At 35.4% G+C, this 25,667-nt stretch overlaps 1 protein-coding gene and 1 long non-coding RNA gene across 2 annotated transcripts in view; one reads left to right on the top strand and one right to left on the bottom strand.

Annotated features, from left to right (window-relative positions):
• Positions 1-73: 73 nt before the first annotated feature.
• LOC120527814 lies at positions 74-25,581 on the top strand. Its single transcript, XR_005633408.1, has 3 exons — positions 74-146; positions 10,634-10,731; positions 25,500-25,581. It is a non-coding gene; the product is annotated as an uncharacterized LOC120527814 (long non-coding RNA).
• The window catches only part of setd7 (SET domain containing 7, histone lysine methyltransferase), an 80,839-nt gene continuing 59,594 nt past the window's right edge, over positions 4,423-25,667 (bottom strand). The window contains exons 7-8 of the mRNA XM_039751657.1: positions 24,722-24,879; positions 4,423-7,792 (exon numbers count right to left, since the gene is read on the bottom strand). Coding sequence (XP_039607591.1) covers positions 7,600-7,792; positions 24,722-24,879 — 351 coding nt within the window. The 3' untranslated portion in view covers positions 4,423-7,599. The remainder of the gene's footprint in view (positions 7,793-24,721; positions 24,880-25,667) is intronic.

Raw genomic sequence — 25,667 nt, 5'->3', positions numbered from 1 at the left:
TGCGAGGCAGCCGCCCAATAACATTTGAGCGGCAAGAATGAAAGGGCGATGGGTGGCTGAGAAGAAAACGTGAGCGGAAGTCCCAACCCAACACGAAGCGCGGAAGGGCTAGCAGTTTGGAGATGACAGTTTGTACTTAAGCGCAGGTGAGTAAGTTTAGTTACGGAGAGAAGTGCTGGGAAAAGAACACCTTTTACACTAGTCAGCTATTATAATCAAAGTTGCCAGGCACTACTGTCAAAATCCCGCCAACAACAAGCCAATTTTCCTCCAATTTTGAAAAACCAAACCACTTTGGTAATATACATAAGTATATATAATAAGTGTTTGGAAAAAATGAAACCTTTCCTTGTTGTAGAAATAAATTATGTTTCGGCTTACCGCTCTACTAAAATATTTTAAACGATTCTGATGAACGATCTACTGTAATCCGACGTTCAACGTGTATACTGCACCTGCGCACCATCTGCAAAAGAATAACGCGTTTTTGCGATACTCGGAGAATATTCACAAATGATGATCATATTTTTATCCAACACAAGTTAAAATAATTGTATCATACTAATGAAAAAACTCAATTGCATGTATTCTTTAACGATATTAAAAGTTACATTTACTCGTTGTATATAAATCTCTTACAGGAAACATCACTCAAAACCATAAATGCACTATTATGTTCTCCGATTTGAAGTTTCATTTTAAAATGTGTTCAAGGTAGTGTTTATCCCAAAATATTGTATGAAACCACAGTTTTACTTATAACCAAAAGATGTTAGAAAAGCGAATGTAACCATTTAAATAATAATGACACTCCCAATCAGCACTTGCTCGGTATTCCATTTACTGCTTAATTTCTAAATATAGCTTGCTGTTTTGGGAGCTGCCTTTACAAGTGGTACTTTATACTAAATATACTTAAAAGATTCAATTATAAGCTTGCAAAGCTAACCCAACAACTTCACAGAACTCTGCAAGGTCCTAACAGCCTGAGATTTGCTTTTCTGCATAGCTTGGACTCTGACTCTTGTTAAAAAGTTACAGCAAGGGAACAGGCTGGAATGGGACAAGCATGCCACTGTCTGATGTCCCATCAATCTCAGACCACTCAAACCACCAACCAGTTAAGCTTTGAGCAGTGACTGTTGAGATGTTCATTCAGTATGTTGATTATTGCTGGATGATGTTTCCTTTAAGCATTTGAAGGTAGGGAAGATGTGGTAGATATAGAGGTCTATTTCCAAAGGAAGGTAATTCACATGCAGAAAAAAATCTCCCTTATTTTTAAGAAATCCCTTCATGTTGTTTTTGTCTCCACATTTTTCTGCCTTTTGCCTTGATCACAAAAATGAGAAACATTGATTATATCTTTTGAGTGGGGTGGTGGATGTGGTCGTCTATAATGTAATGTAACTAAATAACATTAACCTTGAAATTCAAAGCAGGAAATCCATGAGCTGGAGACTGTTCCTGCAACACTGGGCCCTAGTAAGTCATAATACCCACAAACAGACACCGTCACAGTGAGCCAATTATCCGAACACACAACTCCGTACAGATCTGGAGGAAAATGAACTCTCATACATGCAGAATATGTAAACTCCACACAGACAATGATGGGGTGTGGAACATGTGAAGAGGCACCATTCACTGCGCCACCCTACTCTCTGCTTTATACATAGCTTCTTAAACATCAATCAACATTGATAAAGCTATGTGTTTTTTGTGTTTTGTTGAATTAGAATGAATCCTCTGATTAAAAGTATAAAAATAACTTACTGCTGCAGGGCAGAGCAGTTCATCCTACTCACTGGGAAATCGGTTATTTTGTGAGATTGCAGACGTGGACACATTACTATGTCACTTAAAGGCTCATCTCTTACATTTCAAATATCTCCACTATAACCATATTATTTTTAACAGCTTAGCTAGGTCTTATTTAATTGATCTTTCATCTTTTCCACTGTATTTTCAAGATATTCTTTATTTATTCACAAAGTAGCCTAAGTGGAAGGTGTCCTATTTAGTGTCAATTTTGAAATGCTTGCTTTGTAATGAATGGACCTACATAAACATTGTTCATAGATGTCAGTGGAAAGCGCAATTGGCTGTGAGACCGATAGGGAATGGGTCCAGTTGTTTCAGCCATTTTAAATAGCTGACACAAACATATTGATCACTAAGCCACTTGAGTGCCCCTCACAAACTGCACAGACATCTGATTATCAACACACCTATGTAAACACATGGAACGTCATGTTGTATATGGTACATTTTTCTTCCTTGCCCAATGCCAGGCATCAAAATCCTAACATCCAGCGTCATTTATGCCAAGCCAATTCAGGGTCACCTACAAAGTCCATGGGGGAAAATGTGGAAAGGATCTACAGAGAAACAAACACACAGATCTGTTACAAATCCAGTATCTTGGAATTGAGATAGCAGAACTAATGACTGTGCTGCCCTTATATTGCATGCAAATGCCTGTGTTTAGTTTACCTTGATCAACAGTCTGTGGGATCTTACACTTCTGGTATAATCTAGACTTTATTAAATATATATAAATATATATATATATATATATATATATATATATATATATATATATATTCACACCAACATCACCAAAACACTTTTCTTTCCAAATATTAGCAAAATGTTTATTGAAGAGCCAGGTCAGAATGATGTTTTGGCTAAGGAGTGGAACTCCGTACCATATATTTGCCAGTTCCACACAATGGCCCTGGTAAGTTTTTACCTGCTTGTGTTCCAACTGCTAAAAAATAAGTAAATAACTAGTTTGATTCTGAATTTAAAGTGTCTTGGGGGTGGCATTAGTTATATGTAGCTGCTGCTGTATATAAAATAAAGGCAGTTTGCCAGTTGTATCACAACAATAATTGCTTGTATTTCGTATTTGGCAAGATTTAATCTTTTATAGATATGTTTGACATAAACAAGCAGTCAAGTACAGCATAGTATTGCACCAGTGCCTGCAGCATGGTGGAATGCTAATCGTTTTATTAATTCACGAAAAAAACATCTTCAGCATACTTTGTGTCCCTTATTTGCAGATATGTTTACAGTTTTCAAGCTACTACCAGAAGTATTGTAATGCTATTGCCCATGATAACCCACTCCAAGCCAAATGTGTATGTGGAATCTGAAGCGTCGACTCTAGTAGGTCGAAATAATTATGATAAACTAGCCTTGAACTGAGTTTTCCCACATGCTGACTGTTATTGCTTCACATAGATGGACCAATTTGCTAATCTAAAGTAACATACAGATTGGTAGGTAATCAGTGGTGTTTTTTATATTACAGATTACTCGGCTACTGGTTTTTAAGCCATATAGAATAAAAAGGAATTGGTGGCAGATGTAGGTCAACTTAACTAGAGAATGATAAATTGGCAATGCATGTTATTGAAGAAATTATTAATTGTTTTGGCTCAGACAGAATAGATTTGACCTATTTGAGGGTAGGAAATTACAGTTCGCTGGTAGCAGCATAATTTCACTCTCAGAAAGATTTGGGTTAAGGGTTAGGAAGTTTAACATGCAGCAAGCTTAACAGGTTATACTACCTACAACTGAAATGCCAGGCTTGTATTATATACTGTAGTTTTACACTCGTGTCTGCAAAATGTTTCTATTGTCCTAATTATATATTTGCAGGTAAGTCAACAGTAATGTATTTTAGGGCTGTTCATAAAGACCTTTTAGGTGAACAATTTAAATAATCACAGCATTCATGACATTATACTGCTGCATATTGCTTTGAATGGAATTTGCATACTTTAAGAAAAAATTGTACAATGTAGCCCTTCTGCATTCCTTATCTTAAAATGAAGACTGATTAAATGTGTTTTAGTGGGTAATGTTTATCTTAATCCAACATTAGTTGATAGTGATGTGTTAAGCATTAAATATTTTCAAATAAATATTTTCCATAACATATTTATTTCTGGAAAAATGGCAGCTTTTAACAAAATAGTGTAATGAAATCTGTCCGGGTTAATGTAGTTTGAAAAGAATACTTTGACATTTAAAAGTCAATGTTACTTTATCTTAATGTGTTTTACTTTACACAATGAAATCCTTAATCAATAAAACAAAAACATATCTGAAATCTTTAGTTTTCTAGGGCTTAAATGCCCACTTAATTATGGACCACCAACATAAGGTTCTGTAGATCAGTAGTTTGACACTTCATAATTGCCAGTACAAATAACCATGATTGGTTTTCTTCAAACTAATATTGTAGAAAGACATTTACAGGAAACAACATTCTGCATGTATTAAAAAATTCTATTACTGCTTACTTGTATATTCACCATATATCTTGAATTTTTAAACAGAAGGTTTTATTTTCCATTAAATCCAAGATGCATATTATGTTTCTAAATAAATTTAAAAAATACATAAACTCAAACTTAATGTATTTATTATGTTCAATAATACACATGGCTTTTTTCAACACAGTACAGTAGAAAGCAGTTTCACCAGCTTCAGGAAATGTGAATAAACCAATATAAAGTTGCATTCTGATTACCTGAGGCACTGCAAGCCTCACAACCAACATATTTGTTGAGTAGTGCTCTCTTTAAAAAATAAAACAAGAAAAAGAAAAAAAAAAAATAATAATAATAATAAAAAAAAAAAACCTTAACTGGTGTTCTCTTGAACTGCTTGGTGCACAAAGCCATTACTTAGGCTTACATATACCATGCCCGGACTCAGCTGATTATATATTTACATAAAGTATAATCATCATCACCCAGTAGCATGCATGAAAATGAAACATGGGTAATGATATTTTATCTTAAAGCAACATGTATTTTTCAAATCCTATTTGCAAAAATAATTTAATTTACAGTGTGCCCAAACAAACGTACTACGTTTATGTCAATCTGGATGCATAAATGAATAAAGTAAATCTGCTAAAATGAGTTTTCTGAAGCTTTGGCAATCCTGCATGTTTGCAAAAAAAATCTTAATTTTACTTTTCATTAGGTTACATTTCTGAATAAAGAATTAGATTAATATAATATTTAATATCAATTTAAAACTTAAGGGGTGGGCTGGGGCAATAACCAATTAACCTAATCTGCAAGCCTCTAAAAATACAGGAGAAAAAATCTATGCAGATAATATTCACTCATGTTACTTGAGCCAAGTATTCTGGATCATAGAGCTGCAATGCTACTCAGAGTGCCACTCAAAGTTAAGGTAAATGTATAGTCCATAAGCACAAATTACTATATGTGTCATGTTCTCAAAATGTTACCATCCCATGCCTGGCTCCTCTCACGAATCAAAAGCCTATGTACCTTGCACTGGCTCCACATGCTATTGCCAAGTTAAACTTAATATCCTTAACTAATTATTCCAATTTTAACAATTTCCTACATTTGTCAAGTTATTTTTAATTAGCTATTTTTAAAGATCAACTTAATATATAAAGCCACCAAAAATAGAAGCAATGATATATTTTGTTTTACATACAAAACATTTAAATGATTAAATAATGCATTATAGAATTCTTTGGGAAAATTCATTGGTGAGATGTAACACAAAACAAATGATAGTTAATGCTGAAAAGCATCTACTAACATAGCTAAGAAAGGATTATATTCCATTCAGCTGTCTGTTAATAAAACTTCTGTATATATCAAAACATTGACATTTTGTGCATCCAGTATCAAAACAAGCACACTTTATCACATTGTGCCTATTTGCTGCCATTGTAGGAACAACGTCCTTAATATATTTTCTAAAATAGCTAAACTCTTTTTATCAAAAGGTGCTCAATAATTCTGGTGATGTGATGGGGTGAGAGCAAACAAACTACTTATTGTCTTCTCATCTGCAGACTCAAAATCCTGATTAAAATGCCTTTATCAAAAAGGGGTTTTCCATAAAACCAGAATTATTTTTCTGTGTTTGACTTAACGAATGTTAAAAGAACATCAAAACTATCAACAGCCACTAGTTTTAGCCTTAGCTCTGAAAATACATTTTCTTACGTGTTCATCTGTCCTTGAAAATGTCTCAGTCCTCTTTGTGTTTCTAATCAAAAATATGCATTCATTTAGTTATTTTACCAAGATGTTTAGATTGTTGTATACAGTACATCATTTGAGCTTTTTATTATATAATTACATTTATGTTCAAGATTTGTTTTTTTTTCTGTTTAGATAGTTTACATCAACACAATCTCACCCATTATCAAAATAATTTTTTTTTCTTTTGTGCTGTTAACTTTGCATATATCTATATATATTTATGTTGCATATACTGTCAGATTTTTACAGTTTGATATAAAAGTACAGTTTGTATGGGAAATGTGTCCATATACCGCTGTAAAGAGCAACATCCTACTTTAAAACAAAAAATTTGTAATAAATTTACAACACTTTTTGTTAAATTATTGTTTCAGTAAGCCTTTTTTCCACTTGAAGGAGGCACCTTTACTTTGTAACATACCAAAGAGCAAATAACCAAATGATACCTGACGTCTTCCAAATGCCAAAGCACTGTAGCATATCCTTATATATATAATACACGAGAATGCTTACAACTCCAACAAACCTTACATGCAAAAGAAAAGTGACAGCAGACTAAAACTTTTTTTCCCTGAAATTTGCAAGTTGTAAAATGGGGTAAATGTGAACTCTGCTATTATGTGGACACATTGTCAGACTACTACATGCACAGCTAACTAGAATAGTACAGATTAATTATCCTAAGCTATCCTCATTTTATATGACAAAGTTCACATTCATATTTGTCTCTTTCTCCCATTGTCTGTAGCATATCTTCTGTAGGCATATTATATCTTTGACTGACATTATTAGTTCTGCTGTTAATAATCAGACATTAGAACTACAAGAGGATCATTGCAATATCTTACTATTAGAGAAAGTCTCTTCTAGTCTGTTCAAAACTTTTAGAAGCAGACACAAATTAAACACAGTGGAAATGCAAAATAATAACTACAGACTTTGGGTCTCTAAAATTCACACACTTTCTGACGTTAGTGTTAGTATGCAACTATAAAAAGGACAGACAATCCCCCACGAACTGTGAAAGAGAAAGAGGAGGAAGCAGTCAAAATGTGGGCAATTTTAAAATAAGTGCCTGATAATAACAAAATCCTCCAGCTGGAGTATTACAACTGAAGAGTGTGTGTCAAAACTGAACATTTCAATCCTGGAGTTCAGTAAATTAAAATAATTGGAAAATCTATCATTTAAATGCAGTACGCAAATAAAAGTAAAAATTAATTTGCATGTAAGACATTAATTAGTAAGTCAATTAAAATATCTTTAAAGGCTTTACCTATAATAATACAACAGAAAATGTTTCTGTGTTTATAGATATTCTCTGCACATACAACTGAACAAAATGCAAAGTTACTGGCTTGTTAAGTGCTGCATTAAGTAATAAATACAAATGATATTTTTATTATACAAAAGGCAAGATATCCAAGCATGAATTTCTCAAGCTGATACAGATCCCTGGTTTGCTTTTTTCTACAGAAATATAGTGCATAGTTCATTGTTTTCTCCGTTATTAATCCCTGATGAAAGCAGACAATTAATGTTGTTCCGGATTCTTTTGGTCAGTTTGAAATGATTGGAGACCTTTCTTATACCACTCAGGGGCTTCAAGTCCACTCCTTGCTGAATCATAGTGATCATAACCATATGCAACTGTCAGTTCTTCATCTTTCTCCACAGCTTTAACTGTACGAATACATTTGATAGGCCCAAAGCGGGGATGAACATATCTGAAATTAAGATAATAAATAAATTATTTACAAACATACTGAAGATTTCTTTTGTGGAAAAGAAACAGATACAGCTTTTTTTCTTACCTAAATTTTCAGTTTCTGTTCTCTAAAAATATGAGACAAAGTGAAATGATATAGATCTCTTAATCAAAACCATAACTCACAGTTCATAATGGCTTAGAATGCATCCAGTATTTAAGGCAGTGACACAGTGTGTAAATTCAGAGTTTGCAACTAGAGAATGTTATTCAATAAATATGTACAATTATATAATTTTATAAGTCAAACAAACTGGTTTAAACAGTAGACCTGTCACTTTTAAAGAATAACAGTTTACTTTTTTATTCTTTCACAAGTAATAGATGTCTTTTCCCACACCTTTCAAATTTCAGTTTATATTTTAGGAATGTACAGTTTTCTTTTGTTTACTACTATATAGTTGCTTTTCTGACAAACAAAAAAATATCAAGATGTAAATAACCAGCACAATTAAAAAGCAATTAAAGAAAAGATTGTTATTCCCTGCCGATACCCTGAGATTCAACAACTTACCGTCTAGGAGTAATAACTACACAACACTTTTAAATAAGTGTGGTGACAACTGCAACATGCATATGGAGATGATGGGTAAGGGCCTTTAACATACTAACTGCTAAATACGAGTTAACTCATAGTATGAGATTTATTGACGGATGCCACGTACGAGTTACCGTAAACCATTTTTATGCCTGTTCCACAATGAATGAGGGGTCAATCCCATGAGCCTTTAGTTTTCAGTTTATGAAAGTGTGGATTATTCTGAAAGTTACTACTTAACAATTTTAAACAAAATGTGTTGTTGAGTATATGACTGAATAACTGACATGTGGATAAGATTTTTTTTTCCCATGGATGCTTTTCACATACTTGTACATACATTGTACAGCACTGGTTATTATCGGATTATATTATCATAGACCTCTCCATTCTGCATGAAAATGTGAGATTAGTTTTTCTTTCTCAGACACCACTACAAACTACATGGGCTAAGTAACATAAATAAAAATAATTTTCGGGTGAAGTATGTCTTTAAACACAAAAATATAGATATTAGCCCTTATCCTTGGTGGTGGTCACCCACAAAAAAAGAAAAAGAAAAAAAAAACTTTTCACAAATTGTCAAAGACTGGAATCGGATGTGCCTTGTCCTTGTCTGCCATTTACTCACAATAGGGTATGCACCCGTGGCTGAGGCCATCTGTTGACATCATTTTTTTTTATTAAAAAGTGTGAGAAAACTAGCTGTCATACCATGTATTTCAATACTGGCAAACATTTCATAATATTTTTAATATGCTCATTAAATGTGACATGCTTCTCATAAAATGTGAAATTCTTAATCGTCAGATTTTATTTGGATACCTTTTGGACAACTAAGTGCTAACTGAAGGAAATTTTTTTTTTACTACAACTTAAGCACAATTCCGGTATATCATCTAACACTGAAAATATTTATTTACAAAGTAAGTTATATATCTAAACCAGACTGTCACTAAACAAAAGAACTTTAAAAGTTCAGTTTACTTTATCTTACACATTTTTAGCAATTCACAAACAAAGAATATATTTCCATCTCACAATTTATCCTTCTTTTATGGGCAATCATAAAAGCAACACAATATATCTCTTCTCTATTTCCCAGCATGCTCAAAAATGCAACATTATACCCAAAGACCAAATTTGAGAACATTTACAAATAAAATCTTGAAAAACTCAAATCAACAACAAAAAAAATCCTTCAATGGCTTTTGGATGTTTGGGGTACTATCAATTAATTTATCTGAAACCGTTTCACAAGTTTTATCTCACATTTAAGCACAAAATTCAAGTGACACATTGATAAGTAAACCTACTTCTTGTTAGTCAGTAATGAACCATGTTTATTCACCTTCTCTTCTTTTACTTTTAAAACTATGTACAACAACATCATTTGGTCTTTTGTCTCTTTGGATGGCATGATGTATTTTCAACTCTGTGTTTTACCAGTAGGAAAACCCAGCTAATGATGTCTTTACTTAGAATCTGAACACAGAGAAACACTACAGGAGCACTTATTTCATGATTCTGCTAATGTTTTGGATTGCCTGAAAAACGTTTTTTCCTCCAGTACACCTCCTAAAAAAATATATGCAAATGTTAAAAGTGCCTATTGGAACATTTGAACCCTCTTCGGAATACCCTCAATTATAGATCTGATATGCAAACATTGTATTGCTTTCAGTTTCAGGTTCTGCCAAATTTAAGATGTATCCACCTTTAAAAGCAGATTTTGAGAGCATTTTTTCAACATATACAAGAATTACAAGCAAATATATTGGTACTTTAAGACTTTTTTTTCCCCTTCCATGGAATCACTTTCCCTTTCACAAGTCCACACAAGTTTACTCCCTGTAAAATTCGGAACCTTCTGACCATCTGTTTTTTTTTTTTAAATGTTTGTGTTTAGGTTTACACTTGATAGTTCTTACCCGGGAAATCATGATTTCAGGATTTGTGATGTGCGCCAATGAAATACATTGTATTTAATGCAAACCCCAATTTTAAGTTTGGAAATATGGAAAATGTACATTTTAGATGGGAACCAATACACTAATTAATTTTGCAGAAAGGGATTAATGTCAGTTTTACAGAATTTACACAATAACCTGTTGTTTACTGGTATACCTTGGTTGTTACTTCTGTATTAGTCTGAATTATTTTACACAATCTCCACAAATAAAATGAGCAAAGGTGAAAGCTAGAAGATATAAAAGAAACTAATTCACTTTTTTTTTTTCTTTCTTCTCCCAATTATTTCAGGACATGTAACACCAGAAAAGTTTTTTTTTAATCTAACCTCAAAGCTTTTGGAACAACTCTGGAAACCCATGGCTTCAAAATCTTCATGTTGCACACAGGTAAGTCCAACTTTACCACACGTGGTTTATTCTAATTTACAGATTGTTTCTTGTCATCAAGGCAGTGCCAGACTTGGATATTAAGAAAACATTCTTTTGGTCAGCACCAGATGGAGTCAGAAGATTTTATTAATAATAAGCTTAAAACTCTATTTCTATCCCTCAGCTGTTAGACATACAGTGGTGTGAAAAACTATTTGCCCCCTTCCTGATTTCTTATTCTTTTGCATGTTTGTCACACAAAATGTTTCTGATCATCAAACACATTTAACCATTAGTCAAATATAACACAAGTAAACACAAAATGCAGTTTTTAAATGATGGTTTTTATTATTTAGGAGAAAAAATCCAAACCTACATGGCCCTGTGTGAAAAAGTAATTGCCCCCTTGTTAAAAAATAACCTAACTGTGGTGTATCACACCTGAGTTCAATTTCATTAGCCACCCCCAGGCCTGATTACTGCCACACCTGTTTCAATCAAGAAATCACTTAAATAGGAGCTGCCTGACACAGAGAAGTAGACCAAAAGCACCTCAAAAGCTAGACATCATGCCAAGATTCAAAGAAATTCAGGAACAAATGAGAACAGAAGTAATTGAGATCTATCAGTCTGGTAAAGGTTATAAAGCCATTTCTAAAGCTTTGGGACTCCAGCGAACCACAGTGAGAGCCATTATCCACAAATGGCAAAAACATGGAACAGTGGTGAACCTTCCCAGGAGTGGCCGGCCGACCAAAATTACCCCAAGAGCGCAGAGACAACTCATCCGAGAGGTCACAAAAGACCCCAGGACAACGTCTAAAGAACTGCAGGCATCACTTGCCTCAATTAAGGTCAGTGTTCACGACCACCATAAGAAAGAGACTGGGCAAAAACGGCCTGCATGGCAGATTTCCAAGACGCAAAACCACTGTTAAGCAAAAGAACATTAGGGCTCGTCTCAATTTTGCTAAGAAACATCTCAATGATTGCCAAGACTTTTGGGAAAATACCTTGTGGACTGATGAGACAAAAGTTGAACTTTTTGGAAGGCAAATGTTCCTTTTACGCCAGATGTAACGGGACACAGCATTTCAGAAAAAGAACATCATACCAACAGTAAAATATGGTGGTGGTAGTGTGATGGTCTGGGGTTGTTTTGCTGCTTCAGGACCTGGAAGGCTTGCTGTGATAGATGGAACCATGAATTCTACTGTCTACCAAAAAATCCTGAAGGAGAATGTCCGGCCATCTGTTCGTCAACTCAAGCTGAAGCGATCTTGGGTGCTGCAACAGGACAATGACCCAAAGCACACCAGCAAATCCACCTCTGAATGGCCGAAGAAAAACAAAATGAAGACTTTGGAGTGGCCTAGTCAAAGTCCTGACCTGAATCCAATTGAGATGCTATGGCATGACCTTAAAAAGGCGGTTCATGCTAGAAAACCCTCAAATAAAGCTGAATTACAACAATTCTGCAAAGATGAGTGGGCCAAAATTCCTCCAGAGCTGTAAAGACTCATTGCAAGTTATCGCAACGCTTGATTGCAGTTATTGCTGCTAAGGGTGGCCCAACCAGTTATTAGGTTCAGGGGGCAATTACTTTTTCACACAGGGCCATGTAGGTTTGGATTTTTTCTCCTAAATAATAAAAACCATCATTTAAAACTGCATTTTGTGTTTACTTGTGTTATATTTGACTAATGGTTAAATGTGTTTGATGATCAGAAACATTTTGTGTGACAAACATGCAAAAGAATAAGAAATCAGGAAGGGGGCAAATAGTTTTTCACACCACTGTATTTCTTTTTTGTATGCCTTTTCTTTAATTTTTAGGTTTCTGTCAGGGTTGCCTATTCTATTCACTTTTGTTTAAACTATCTCTTGAGCAATGAACATACTGTAGCTCTTGACAGACTTAAAGAAATGTTAGCTACTGTATCTGTTAGAGACTTTTTAGAAGTCATCTCTTTATACACTGATGATGTTCTACAAGTTCTAATATAGGGCTCCTGTTAACATTCTTCATATCTTGCACTCAGTTCACAATTTTGAAAAATTAAAAACTGCTACAAAACCAGCTGCAAAAAGTGCTTTTCCAGTTACAATGCAATTGTCAGTCCACCTCAGTTTAAATAACTGGGAATATACATCTTCCATTTACTGAATACAGTTTCCTTCTCTAAATCGGTTTTCACTATCCTCTTATTTACTTGTGCATCCCTGCTTGTATTGCTGTAATCAAAGAAAACGGAGCAAAGCATTCTCATAGTCAAGCCCAGAACCGATCCCACCATAATGAACATAAGCCATGAATCAACCTTTAACCAATCTAGTGCATGACCCACTTTTGCACAGATAGGTCTAATTTAAATCATCAATAAATATTTTTAGCGATGTGTGAGGAAATACATATGCACATAGGAAGAATGTTTCTGTAGACTTGTCAGTAGATTTTCACCCCTTCATCATAGTAGTGGAGTATTAAATACAAGCATTCCAAAATTATTTGGAAGAGTTGGATAATGAGAGAGAAATGTTTCTATCATACTAATACTGAAGTTTCTGCCCGGCCCTCTGGTTTAGAGTTTTATCAATGGACTTTAATTTTTCATCCACTATTATCCTGGTTTAACTCCAAGAAGTAACCTGGAGGCAGAAATAATTATCATATCCTGTATAGCTTTATTTCATAAATCTCACAGCTACAACTACTCTCTTCTTTAACCATCCACCACTCAGTCTCAGCCTAGTTTCAATATACTCCATTTAACATAAGGACTTAGTTGAAGGATGACAAGATATCATAGTGATATGGATCAGTTAATCACCTATATTTTAATAACTCTTCTCAGCTGATCTCCTTATTCTCTATAAGGGCATGCTTCATTTTGATGACATATGGAAAATATCAGGAGTTCTAGTAAACAGAATTAGACAGATAGATAGATAGATAGATAGATAGATAGATAGATACTTTATTAATCCCAAGGGGAAATTCACATACTCCAACAGCAGCATACTGTTAAAGAACAATGTTAAATTAAAGAGTGATAACAATGAAGGTATAACAGACAGACAATAATTTTGTATAATATTAAGTCTGTCGCTGAAGCTGCTCCTCTGTCTGAAGATGATCCTGTTCAGTCGATTTTCCATTATTGACAGGAGCCTGCTCAGTGCCCATCACTCTGCCACGGATGTCAAACTGTCCAGCTCCGTGCCAACAATAAAGCCTGCCTTCCTCATCAGTTTGTCCAGACGTGAGGCATCCCTCTTCTTTATGCTGACTCCCCAGCACACCACTGCGTAGATGAGGGCGCTCGCCACAACCGTCTGATAGAACATCTGCAGCATCTTATTGAAGATGTTGAAGGACACCAGCCTTCTAAGGAAGTATAGTCGGCTCTGTCCTTTCTTACACACAGCATCAGTACTGGCAGTCCAGTCCAATTTATCATCCAGCTGCACTTCCAGGTATTTATAGGTCTGCACCCTCTGCACACAGTCACCTCTGATAATCACAGGGTCCATGAGGGTCTTGGGCCTCCTAAAATCCACCACCAGCTCCTCGGTTTTGCTGGTGTTCAGTTGTAGGTGGTTTGAGTCGCACCATTTAACAAAGTCCTTGATTAGTTTCTTATACTCCTACTCCTACTCTTTGTAGACATGGAACACACATGAAATGCATGCATTCCAAATAACGATATACTGTATTATTTACCCTATACAACTCCAGGCACATCACACACAGACAAGGAGCCTTGGCTTGAGCTTGAAGAACTTTTTGCCCGCGAGCCAAGCTCCATCAAGGTGGGGGATGGGACAGCAGGCTGCTTCTGCTTATGGAAGCTTTTACAAAACAAAAGATTCTGATGGAGAGGTGCAAAGGGATTTAAGGTCTGCTGGGATTATGAAATTTTTTGTAGGCTTCAGGAATTTTAGTGTTAAAGAAAACCTCCTTGTGTTTTAAATGAGCTGTTTTATCTATTGCTCAAAGAAGGGCATTGTGATAGTGAACAACAAGACTATCTAGCGTTGATGGAATAGGTGAAGACAGGAAAAGATCAGAAATAGAACTAGCAATGATAGAAGGACAGATATTTTTAAGGTTTCTGGAAGAAATTTGACGTTTACAGGTAAGAGGAGGGAGAGGTAATGAGACTGTGAAGAGTACTGCTTTATGATCAGAGAGTCCCAAATCACCACTGTAAGTGTTACTGACAGATAAGCCAGATGTGCAGATCAGGTCCAATATATATGACCACCAGACTGAGTAAGAAAATCAACATGTTGCACCAAGTCAAAACAGTCCAGTAAAGATAGGAGTTAATTTCTCAGCTTACATATAGTAATATCAATATGGATGTTGAAATCACCAGGAAGAATGAACCTCTGCAAAATGAAACTCAAGGGAGTTAATTCAGTCAGATCAGATAAAAAAAGATGCATTGTACTTTGGGGAATGATAGAGAACAATGAGTAAGACAGGAGTAGATTTCATTATTAGCTTAAGAGCCAGACACTTGAAACACAATGGGCAGCCAAATGGGATTCTTTTGATGTTTAGTTCCGTTCTAACAAATACTGCGACTCCTCCTCCTTGTCTTGAGCTGCAAGACTCTGCAAAATTAATGTATCCGGATGGCATCACCTCTGTGAGAGACATAAAATTCTTTGCTTTGTGTGTGCCCTGTGGTGGGTTGGCGCCCTGACCGGGATTTGTTCCTGCTTTGCACCCTGTGTTGGCTGGGATTGGCTCCAGCAGACCCATGTGACCCTGTGTTAGAATATAGCGGATTGGATAATGGATGGATGGATGGATATTCGCTGATGAGGGTTCATTGTGCACAGATCTATAATCAGAGGTTATTTAAAACATATTGCAAATTTGGCATACTGCCATGCCTATCTCCAAAGCCATGAATTAGAGGTCGTATTTCTGAACAAATGCTGCCACTGAACTTTATCATTCGCAGCCTGGCAGTGGTGGAGACCTGACCTGTGATGTAAATATTTTGGGTGCTGCACAATGCCAGTGTCTTTTAGGACATTCTAGTCTGACCATTTGCTCTAGAGTGACAATCTGTGTAATATGAAGGAGTTTCTCACAAGAGTATTTTAGCATAGTACACAGCAATACTTATCTGATAGTTGCAAGTGAAGCAGCACAGCACAGTGCAGAAGGTGAGACAGGCAGGGTGGGGTGGTGCAGATGAGCAGCAGTAGCAAGCAGCAAAAGAAGCTTAGTAAGAAATATTACAAGATGCACATGAAGATAACAGAATTTGGAGATTCCAATGTACAACCACATACATATAACACTGGATATGAGTTATTACAGACATGATCACCCCAGAGCCACAAGCCAGATGGATGTAAAATCAGATCACTTCTTTGTCATTAAGCACGTATTCAAGAGCAATCCGGTATATCCATTATCTATATTACTAACCGAAGATTGTATGCATGGGTGCCAGAGGCCAGAAGCAAGCCATGCACAATACAACTGCCGCCCGAATGCGAACGTGCACAATACAACCGCCGCCCGAACGCGAATACGCACACCACCACATATACAACCTTCGTTTAGTAATATAGATCTCCAAGCCGGGATCCCCTGCCCTTGTCACTTCAGCATGCGAATCCACCGCCATCACCATCAGGGAACTAGGTGGTGGCAAAAGCGCATGCGCACAGCGCCTCAATGGAGTCAAACCCAGCGGCTTCCCAGAGTCAGTAGGTGGCGCCCAAACAACACAACACAACCTGTAGGGATTTACCTATCTGAGCCTGTATTTCGACATGGACAACTTTATGTTGCCTTTTCAAGAGTCCGACGTTCATGTGACGTTAAAGTGAAGGTTTTAACTACTCTCTACCAGTCAGAGCTGATTCAAGGACAGGAAACCATTTTTGCCAAAAATGTTGTTTAGAAGAAAATTTTTGATTAACTATTTTGAATTTACCATTTTATTAATTTTTTGTTTCCAATTTACTTAATTTAAACCTTTGCACTCCAATATTTTTTTTATTTATGAGTGCAGCAACTCAAATACATTTTGGACTTAAATTATATAACAATTAAATTTCAATTTTAGTTTTAATAAATTGGTTAATTTTAGTAAAAATATATTTATTTATTTAAATGACAACTTTCCCAGGACGTTCCCACCCTCCATGATTTTTCATCCCTCCAAAGACCAGAGGAAATAATCCAGAAGACAGACCATCCATGGCTCCTAGATCACCATGGTGCGATTCAGTTGTCCCCGAGGCTGTGAACCCAGTCAAGGCCAAGTCCATAAAGTCTATAAAGTAAATCCAAATCAGTGCAGTTGAAGTCAGAAGGATCCATTAACTATATACACACAATAAAAAAGGGAAAGAAGTGTAACAAGTGACATTTTAACACAAATTTTAACGGAAACTGTTATTAACAGGGAGGAGGAGCATGCGTTAGCATCCCCTCCATGTTTTGTCATTAAAATCAAAAAAATTTAACAGTATACTAATGTAATATTACTGTGCGAACAAAACAGTTTGTCCTTTCCTCCCAACCATCAGTCTTTTTTACTTTTCTAACCAACTTTCCTTCCTTTTTTCTTTGTCTTTTAAGTATCCCACACCTTCCACCTTTTCTCATTTTATTTCTCTATTATCTTCTTGGTTCTTCTCTCTCTAAAACTCATGCCATTCTATCATTATCCAAAGCAGAAGAGGTTTTTGTTTATTGAAGAAGTAACTTATTTTCACAAGGGAAAGTAAAAGAGAAAGATGAACTCAGAACGGAGGTTCCAACTGTTCTCTGCCCATCGAGGGCACATTTACAGTATATGTTGTATGTCCTGCAGCATGTACAGTTCAGGATTTCTGGCTGATAATATAGACAGCTTCACCATCCGGAAGTGCTTAGTTAATTTAGAGTTGGCTGGGAAAATATGCAAATTGGAGGACCACATTAGGAGCCTGATAGCTATTAGGAAAACCGAAAATTGGATTGACTCAGTTTGTTTAGACAATTCTGCTATTTCTGATTCGGCTTCAGTCTCTCCAGGTCCCATTGTAGTCGGTGCGTGGCCAAAACCAGCAGCACCAATTCAGCCAAAGGGTGAGTGGGTAATAGTGAGACAGGGGTCTAAGAAGCAAAAATTTAGTCCCTCAGCACCCAGGTCACCAATTCAGACCCAGAACAGATTCTCAGCACTCTGCAGTATGCATGTGGATTTTAAGAACAACAAAGTGCTCATAATTGGTGATTCGATAGTGCAGAATGTTAGAATTCCAAACTGTTAAACCAGCAGTTAATGTTAAATGCCTCCTAGGGGTGAAGGTTTCTGATATAGAGGCCCAATTGGATTGTGTCTCCGAAGAAGCATCTACCTTATTGCTTCATGTTGGCACTAACGATATTTATTTACAGCAATCTGAGGTATTAAAGGGGAACTTCATCTCTCTATGCACCAAAGCTAAAAGAAAATGTCAGAATTTTATTGTATCTGGTCCCTTACCAAGCCTATATAGAGAGGATGTGATTTATAGTAGATTTTGTTCCCTTCACTATTGGTTAGAAACATGGTGTGCAAATGAAAGAATATGGAAGATTTTTGGGAAAGGCCTGGATTTTTCAAGAGAAATGGTCTTTATCCTAACTGGAGGGGATCTTTTGTATTATCCCAAAATACGACAGCAAAACTGCCCAGCTGACTGAATAGAGAACTGTCCAGGCCACAGTCATGTGATCTTAAAATCACAGGCTTTTGTTTTTTCCACCTATTATCCTGAAGCTGGTACCCATAAACCCTGTTGTTGGGTATCCTATAAATTTAGTCTTGATGCAAACCTTAAATTACTTGATAATCAAAAAATAAGGTGTATAATTAGACAAAGAGATACAACCAGACCCTTCACCAAGGGCGCCTGTAATAGTAACTTAGTTCAAATTAAAACTAAAAATATATAAGCAGTTAAGAAAGAACTATGCAGTTTTAAATGCTGTTTATTAAACATTTGCTCTCTTGGAAGTAAAGCTGTTTTGGTAAATGATCTTATATTAAGTACAAAATCAAATCTGTGTGTTTTCACTGAAACCTGGCTTAGTAAATCTGAAACTGTTCCACTAGCTGAGGCGTAACCAGATGAATATATATTGTTTCATAAATCTAGAGATACTGGTCGAGGAAGAGGCCATGGAATACTTCATTGTGACAAAATAGAAATCATTTATAAAAATTTAGACAACTTCACATCCTTTGAGGCATTCATCTCAAATATTAAAATAGATTCCAACACAATTATAGTTTTAATCTACAGACCACCAGGGGCCATATTCATTGTTCATAACAGAATTTGGCAATAAATTATGATCACATAGTGGTGATGGGGGATTTTAATGTACATATTGATGTGGAAACTGACACTTTTAGCAAATGTTTTACTTATTTGTTAAATTCAATAGGATTTTGTCAGATTGTCAAAGGTTTAACTCCTAATTATAACCACACATTAGATTTAATTATAATTTACAAAGTTGAAATTGAATATTACTCAATTAAATGAAGCTATTTCTGATCTCCTTAATTATGTTTGATTTTCATTCTACCCTTACCAATACACTTACAGATTACATCAAAGACAGTGCAACATCTAGATTGTAATTCTGCTTCAAAATTTATAGATATTTTGAGCAAGTCAAATGTTAACATCAAATGTAAACATGGAAAACAATTTAGATCAGCGAACATCAAGTTAAAATATGTCCTTGAGAGAGGCTTTGGATGCAGTGCCTCCCCCTAAAGTAAAAATGTTCAAAGCACATAGAAACTCACCCTGGTTCGGTAAGAGCACTTGAGCTGTTAAATTAGAGTGTCGAAAACTGGAGTGTAGATGGAGAACAACAAACCTACAGGTATTTCAAATTGCATGGGCAGAGAGTGGTAAAAAATATAAAAAAGCTGTCTTTAAAGCTTGCTTAGACTACTATTCTAAAATAATAGATAACAATAATGATAGATTTCATGTTTTGAACAGTGGCTAAATTAACAAATGGGGATTCAAATCTACAGTGCAAAATACCAACAGATATTAGCAGTACAAACTTCTTTAATGAATATATTAAAAAAGATAACATCCCAGATCTCAGCATCACAGTGTAAACCTCATACTAGCTTGGCAGACCTTGTTTTAATCACTCCTTCAACACAGGAACTCTTAACTTTAATTTCTAAAATGAAACCCACTACTTGTTCCCTAGATCCAGTGCCAAGAAAACTATTGAAAAGTGCAATGGATGTTCTTGCAGCACCTATTCTTATCAATATCAATACTTCATTACTGCATGGCACAGTACCCGATGCACTAAAAGCGCCATCAAACCATTACTTAAAAAGTCAGACCTAAACCCACATATACTTAATAATTATAGACTCGTATCAAATTTACCCTCTCTCTAACATACTTGAAAAAGTAGTCACCAATCAGCTTCAGTCACACCTTATGCACCAGAAATTATTTGAGAAATTCCAGTCTGGCTTCTGCATTGGGCATTGTACAGAAACGGCACTAACTCGCTTTGTAAACAACATTCTGATATCCTCTGATGAAGGAAATTCCACAATAATTATGTTATTACAGTTGAACAAAGCATTCGACTCCACTGACCATTCTATTTTACTACAGAGGCTGGAAAATGACATTGGGCTTACAGGCAATGTCCTTGTCTAGTTTAGTTCTTATTTATCAAATCGATTCTGATATTTACAGAAATGTGCTGACAGTACTCAATTGTTATACACAAAAGTGAGATATGGTGTCCTGCAAGGCTCAGTATTGTACTTTTACTATTTTCACGTTACATGCTTCCACTGGGATCTATCATTAGAAAACAATGTTAATTTTCACTTGTACTCAGATGACACCCAGTTGTACCTTTCATTTAGATCAAATGAAGTTTCTCCGATGTTGTCTTTAATTAGTTTTGTTGGTGAATTAAAGGAGTGGATAGATGAGAACTACTTTTCTTTAAACACAGACAAAACAGAGATTCTAATTATTGGATGGAATGATGCGGATTGCAACAATATATTCTCACTATTTAACTTGGCTGGAATCACCAGTAATTTTACCGAATCAGCCCGTAATCAGGGTTATCTTTGACTCTAGCATGTCATTTAGAGTGCACATTCAAAATTGTCCAAAACAGGTTTCTACCATCTTAAAAATGTTGGGAAATTAATGGATTTTTTAAAAATATGCAGGATACTGATAAATAATTAATGAAATTTATTTCTAGAAGGATTTATTGCAATGCGGTGTTCACTGGTTGCTCATATTGTTTTTTTATACAGCTTCCAGTTAATCCAAACTGCTGCTGCAAAAATTTTTACAAGAAGAAGAAAATACAAATACATAACTCCAGTTCCCAAATCCTCACACTGGCTCCCAGTAAAGTTTAGGGCAGATTTCAAAATCCTACTTTTACCGTATAAAAGCCTTAAATGGTCATGGTCCGGCTTACTTATCTGAACTTATCATTACTGACAAACAAGAACACACATTAAGATCTCAAGATGTTGGTCTGCTTATGATTCTAAGGATTAGTAAAATAACAGTGGGAAGTCAAGCTTTTTAGTTACAGGGCCCCTAAACTGTGGAATGGTCTGCCTGCTACTGTAAGAGATGCCCCTTTAGTCTCAGCTTTCAAATCCCGGCTAAAGACTCACTACTTCAGTTTAGCATACCCAGACTAGAGCTGCTGATTAACTGGGAATACTGGATCTCTATTAGCCATTATCACTAAAACATAAGTAAGAATGACAGTTATAATTTGTTATCAAGCCTCACCTATTCTGTTTCTCTTCTCTGTACTCATGGAATGGCCAGTAGGGGGCAGACAGTTTGATGGCCGAGGTCTCCAGGACTCTGAACAAATCTGAATTGTATTATGTGATATAATTTACTTTTGCATTTTGCTCTGTACTTGTAATATTACTGTTGTACTATTGTATTGTATTGAGGATTACTTCTGTTCTGTGTATTGACCCCTTTTTTTTTTTTTTGGACATCCACTGCACGTCAAACCACCTGGAATGGAGTGTCTCTTGAAAGGCCTCTCTTTGAATTCTTCTGTTTATTTTTCCCTACAACTTTTTTTTGGGATTTTTTTCTTATCTTCTTATAAAGTTAAGGCTGGGAGGCTGTTAAAATACAGGGCATGTTAAAGCCTATTGCGGCACTCCTTGTGTGATTTTGGGCAATACAAAGATAAACTGTATTGTATAACGCTGTTCTGAAGTCAAATATCATACATTATTTGCAATATAAAGTCACAATATTAAGTAATGGCATTTATTAACACATTTAAAACTTGGAAATGAAGAGCAAGTACTGTTAATTATCTTGAAATGAAAAAAAAGAACTGCTTTTTAAGTTTGTTTACCTACTTATTGTCACTGTTACAAAATAATTAAACTTTTTTTTTTTTTAATTGAAAAATGTATGTTATGTATAGCATAAAAATCAGGTGTGTTGGGGAATTTGGTTAACTATTTTGAAAGTTGGAGAATATTTAACTTTTTATTTACTTCATCAAACAGACCAATATCACATTTTTGCTTTTTCAGACATTTTGCAACAGTGTTGTTGTGTGTGACGCATGATACAGATTTGCTCAGACTATCAAGCCACTGTTCATACAGTCAGCTTCTACTGACTACTGGAGACCTTCATGCCAACAGGAGCAGCTATTGGATGTGTAAAAGGGGAATATATTGTATAAAACATATACTACTTGAAATAACCAAAACTTAACAACAGTTATTTTAATTAAGCATTGATGTCCAAAGAACAGAAATTAAATAAAAGACAGCAATGCTAACATGGTAATCATCACTGGATTGAAGAGATGGTTTATAACAAGAAGTAGGTGCCATTATGGGCAGTCATCCTGTACTCCAGCACATTTTGGACAATTTTAAATCAGACAGATGTGCCCGATGTATAATTTTGAGTTGAATAATTGTGTGCTTTGCTCATATGGAGCTCGAGTGAATTCTCGGCATTGCTACCTTTCACTCCTTTTCTGAGATGTTGAGTGAGAGATCCTTTTCCCACAGTCCTCTTGGATCTTTGAAATAGTTTTATATATTGCAGAAATGCTGTCTAAGTCCTTGAAACTGAGCAATATTTTTTCCAGCACAGAGCGAGATGGGAAGTGAGGAAAATTGGGCACGTTCTGTTTAACAAAGTTTCTAATTTGAAGGTAATGAAAGAAATGTGTTGCTGGAAAGTTAAATTTGGAGTGTAATTGTTTATAGAATGCAAAGACATTGCCTATGTACAGATCTCTAAGTAATTTAATCTGAAATGTTTTCCAGGCATTAAACACTGCATATGTTTGCAAGGGTTGAAAAAGGTAGTTCTCGTGCAGAGGTGCCACTGATAAAAGATTCTCTGTCTTAAAATGCTTCCTACATTGGTTTCATATTCTGAGTGAGTGAAGCATAATTGTTTTTTTTTTTTTACTATATTGGCGATAACTTGCATTTATTGGGACACAAAGCAAGGAATGTAAAGAAGTACTGCAGGGTTTTATTTCTATTGCGGACCAAGCCTGTATATGTTCATCTATTTGTGTCCATGTCCAGGTTTTTATAGTCTGTATGTTTGCTGCCCAGTAATAAAACTGAAAGTTAGGTAGAGCCATGCCACCTTCTGCCTTTGGTCTTTGTGAGGTCGTTCTTTGAATATGTGGATGTTCTGAGTTCCAAATAAATGAGGTTATTTTTGAATCCAATTGCTTAAAAAATGCTTTATTGATGTATATTGGAATGTTTTGAAATAAAAAAAGAAGCTTAGGAAGAATATTCATCTTAACAGTGTTAATTCTTCCAGCTAGAATAAGATGAAGGGTTGACCATCTACGCAACTCTTGCTTAATTTTTTCCATGCAGACAGCGAAATGTATGTTATGTTTATGTTGATAAAGAGCTTTATATTTACTTGTGATGTTTACCCCTAGGTATTTTAAAGTGTTTTGCAATGATAAAAGGTAGGGTGTCTAATGTAATATTACATGCTTGAGAATTCACTGGAAAGAGTACACTTTTATTCAGATTAATTCTGAGACCAGAGATGTTTTGAAATTCTGTGAGTGCTGTTAAGACTGCAGGCACAGAATTTTGTGGGTCCGATATATACAGTACCATATCATCTGCATATAGAGAAATTTTCTGTTCCAGCCCTTCTCTGATAATCCCCTTTATATGATCTGTATTACGACAGTGAACCGCCATTGGTTCAATGGCGATTGCAAATGGCAGCGATGACAAAGGGTATCCTTGTCTGGTACCACATTCTAGTTTAAAGTAGTCTGAACAAATGTTGTTGATACAAATTGAAGCTTCTGGATTGGTATACAGTAGTTTGATCCAAATAATCCAATTTTATATTATTAAGACAAACTGAGGTTTCAGAATGAATGTAAGTTTTAGCTAAAATAATAGAGAAAGTGCTATAATATCACAAGATCAAACTCTATTTATTAGAGACCAATTAGTATCAAACCTTCTGAACCTTTTCTACAGAATGTCAATCTCCAAAGCTATTTCCATCTTTGGATGCAGAAAAATCCTATGATAGAGTTGAATAGGGATAACAATTTACCATAATTCACAAATTTGTGCTAGGCCCTAATATATCTACATGCCTTTAATTACTATATACTAGTCTAAATTGTCAATTTCTAAAAACAGCATAATTTACCTTCTACTGTGAATCATTTACTAGATGTTCATTGTTAAAAATGAAGTGGCATATAATTATGGAAAGTTTTTTTTATGTGCACTTTCCCAAAATATATTAGAAATGTATGTACTTATTTATGTTTAGGAAAACTTTTCTGTTACTTTTATGTTGATAAATTTACATATATTCCTCACATCTAAACGCTTCTGATCTAAGTATACACACTAAAGAAGTGCTGGCATTATAAAACATAAATATTACTTACGTATCATACATGCAGTTAGGAGTGAATGAATGATTTGCTTTATGACCAAGTGAGGCACAATATTTCCTAATATTATTATAGGGTTCAGGAACATCCAACACAGTGTCTTCATCCAAAGATATTGTATTTCCATTCAGAGACCAGTCTCTGCCATCAACCTGGTGAACATGGGGGAAAAAATGCTGTTAAAAGATTTGCTTAATTCTGTACATAAATTAATTATTTAATTGGCCAAAAATGTAATTGTTGTCAGAATAATATTTAAGCTAAACACTATCAATTAAAATAATTACTCAAGTATGTTGTTTTTCCTAGCTTCTACATTTGGCATATGGATAAAAAAAATTAAGAGGGGGTGGTGTAACTGCATTTATTTTTTTTTAAATAAAACAAAAAAAACAAAAAAAAAAAAAACCTGTAATTTATTAGCAACCTTAAATCTTCTTGTTAACATCCATCCATCCATTATCCAACCTGCTGAATCCGAACACAGGGTCACGGGGGTCTGCTGGAGCCAGTCCCAGCCAACACAGGGCACAAGGCAGGAACTAATCCTGGGCAGGGTGCCAACCCACCGCAGGACACACACAAACACACCCACACACCAAGTGTTAACACTGCTGTCTTACTTGTTTTCTGGAAGGCAGGAATAGCACCACAATCCAGCAAAATTCAGTTCAGGTAATTCACAATACAAAGCTAGCCTCTCATTGTGCCAGTACTATTTCACAGTAGAAAATAAACACAGTACAATTCAAATACTGTATATCATTTACAGAGCTGGAATCAGAATCATCCCCCGGATTTGAAAAAGAGTCCTAAGACAGGAAAGGCTACAAAGATGAGTCTTCTTCTTTGGAATAACAGTAAGGAAATCATGCAATACAGCAACTTTTAAAGGTTTTATTTCTCACATGAAGCTGGAAATTCTGAAACTGTTATTACT

This window comes from Polypterus senegalus, chromosome 4 (genome assembly GCF_016835505.1).
Source record: "Polypterus senegalus isolate Bchr_013 chromosome 4, ASM1683550v1, whole genome shotgun sequence".
NCBI lineage: Eukaryota > Metazoa > Chordata > Cladistia > Polypteriformes > Polypteridae > Polypterus > Polypterus senegalus.
Note: the sequence above shows the minus strand (reverse complement) of the source record. Positions and strands in the feature narration are given on the sequence as shown.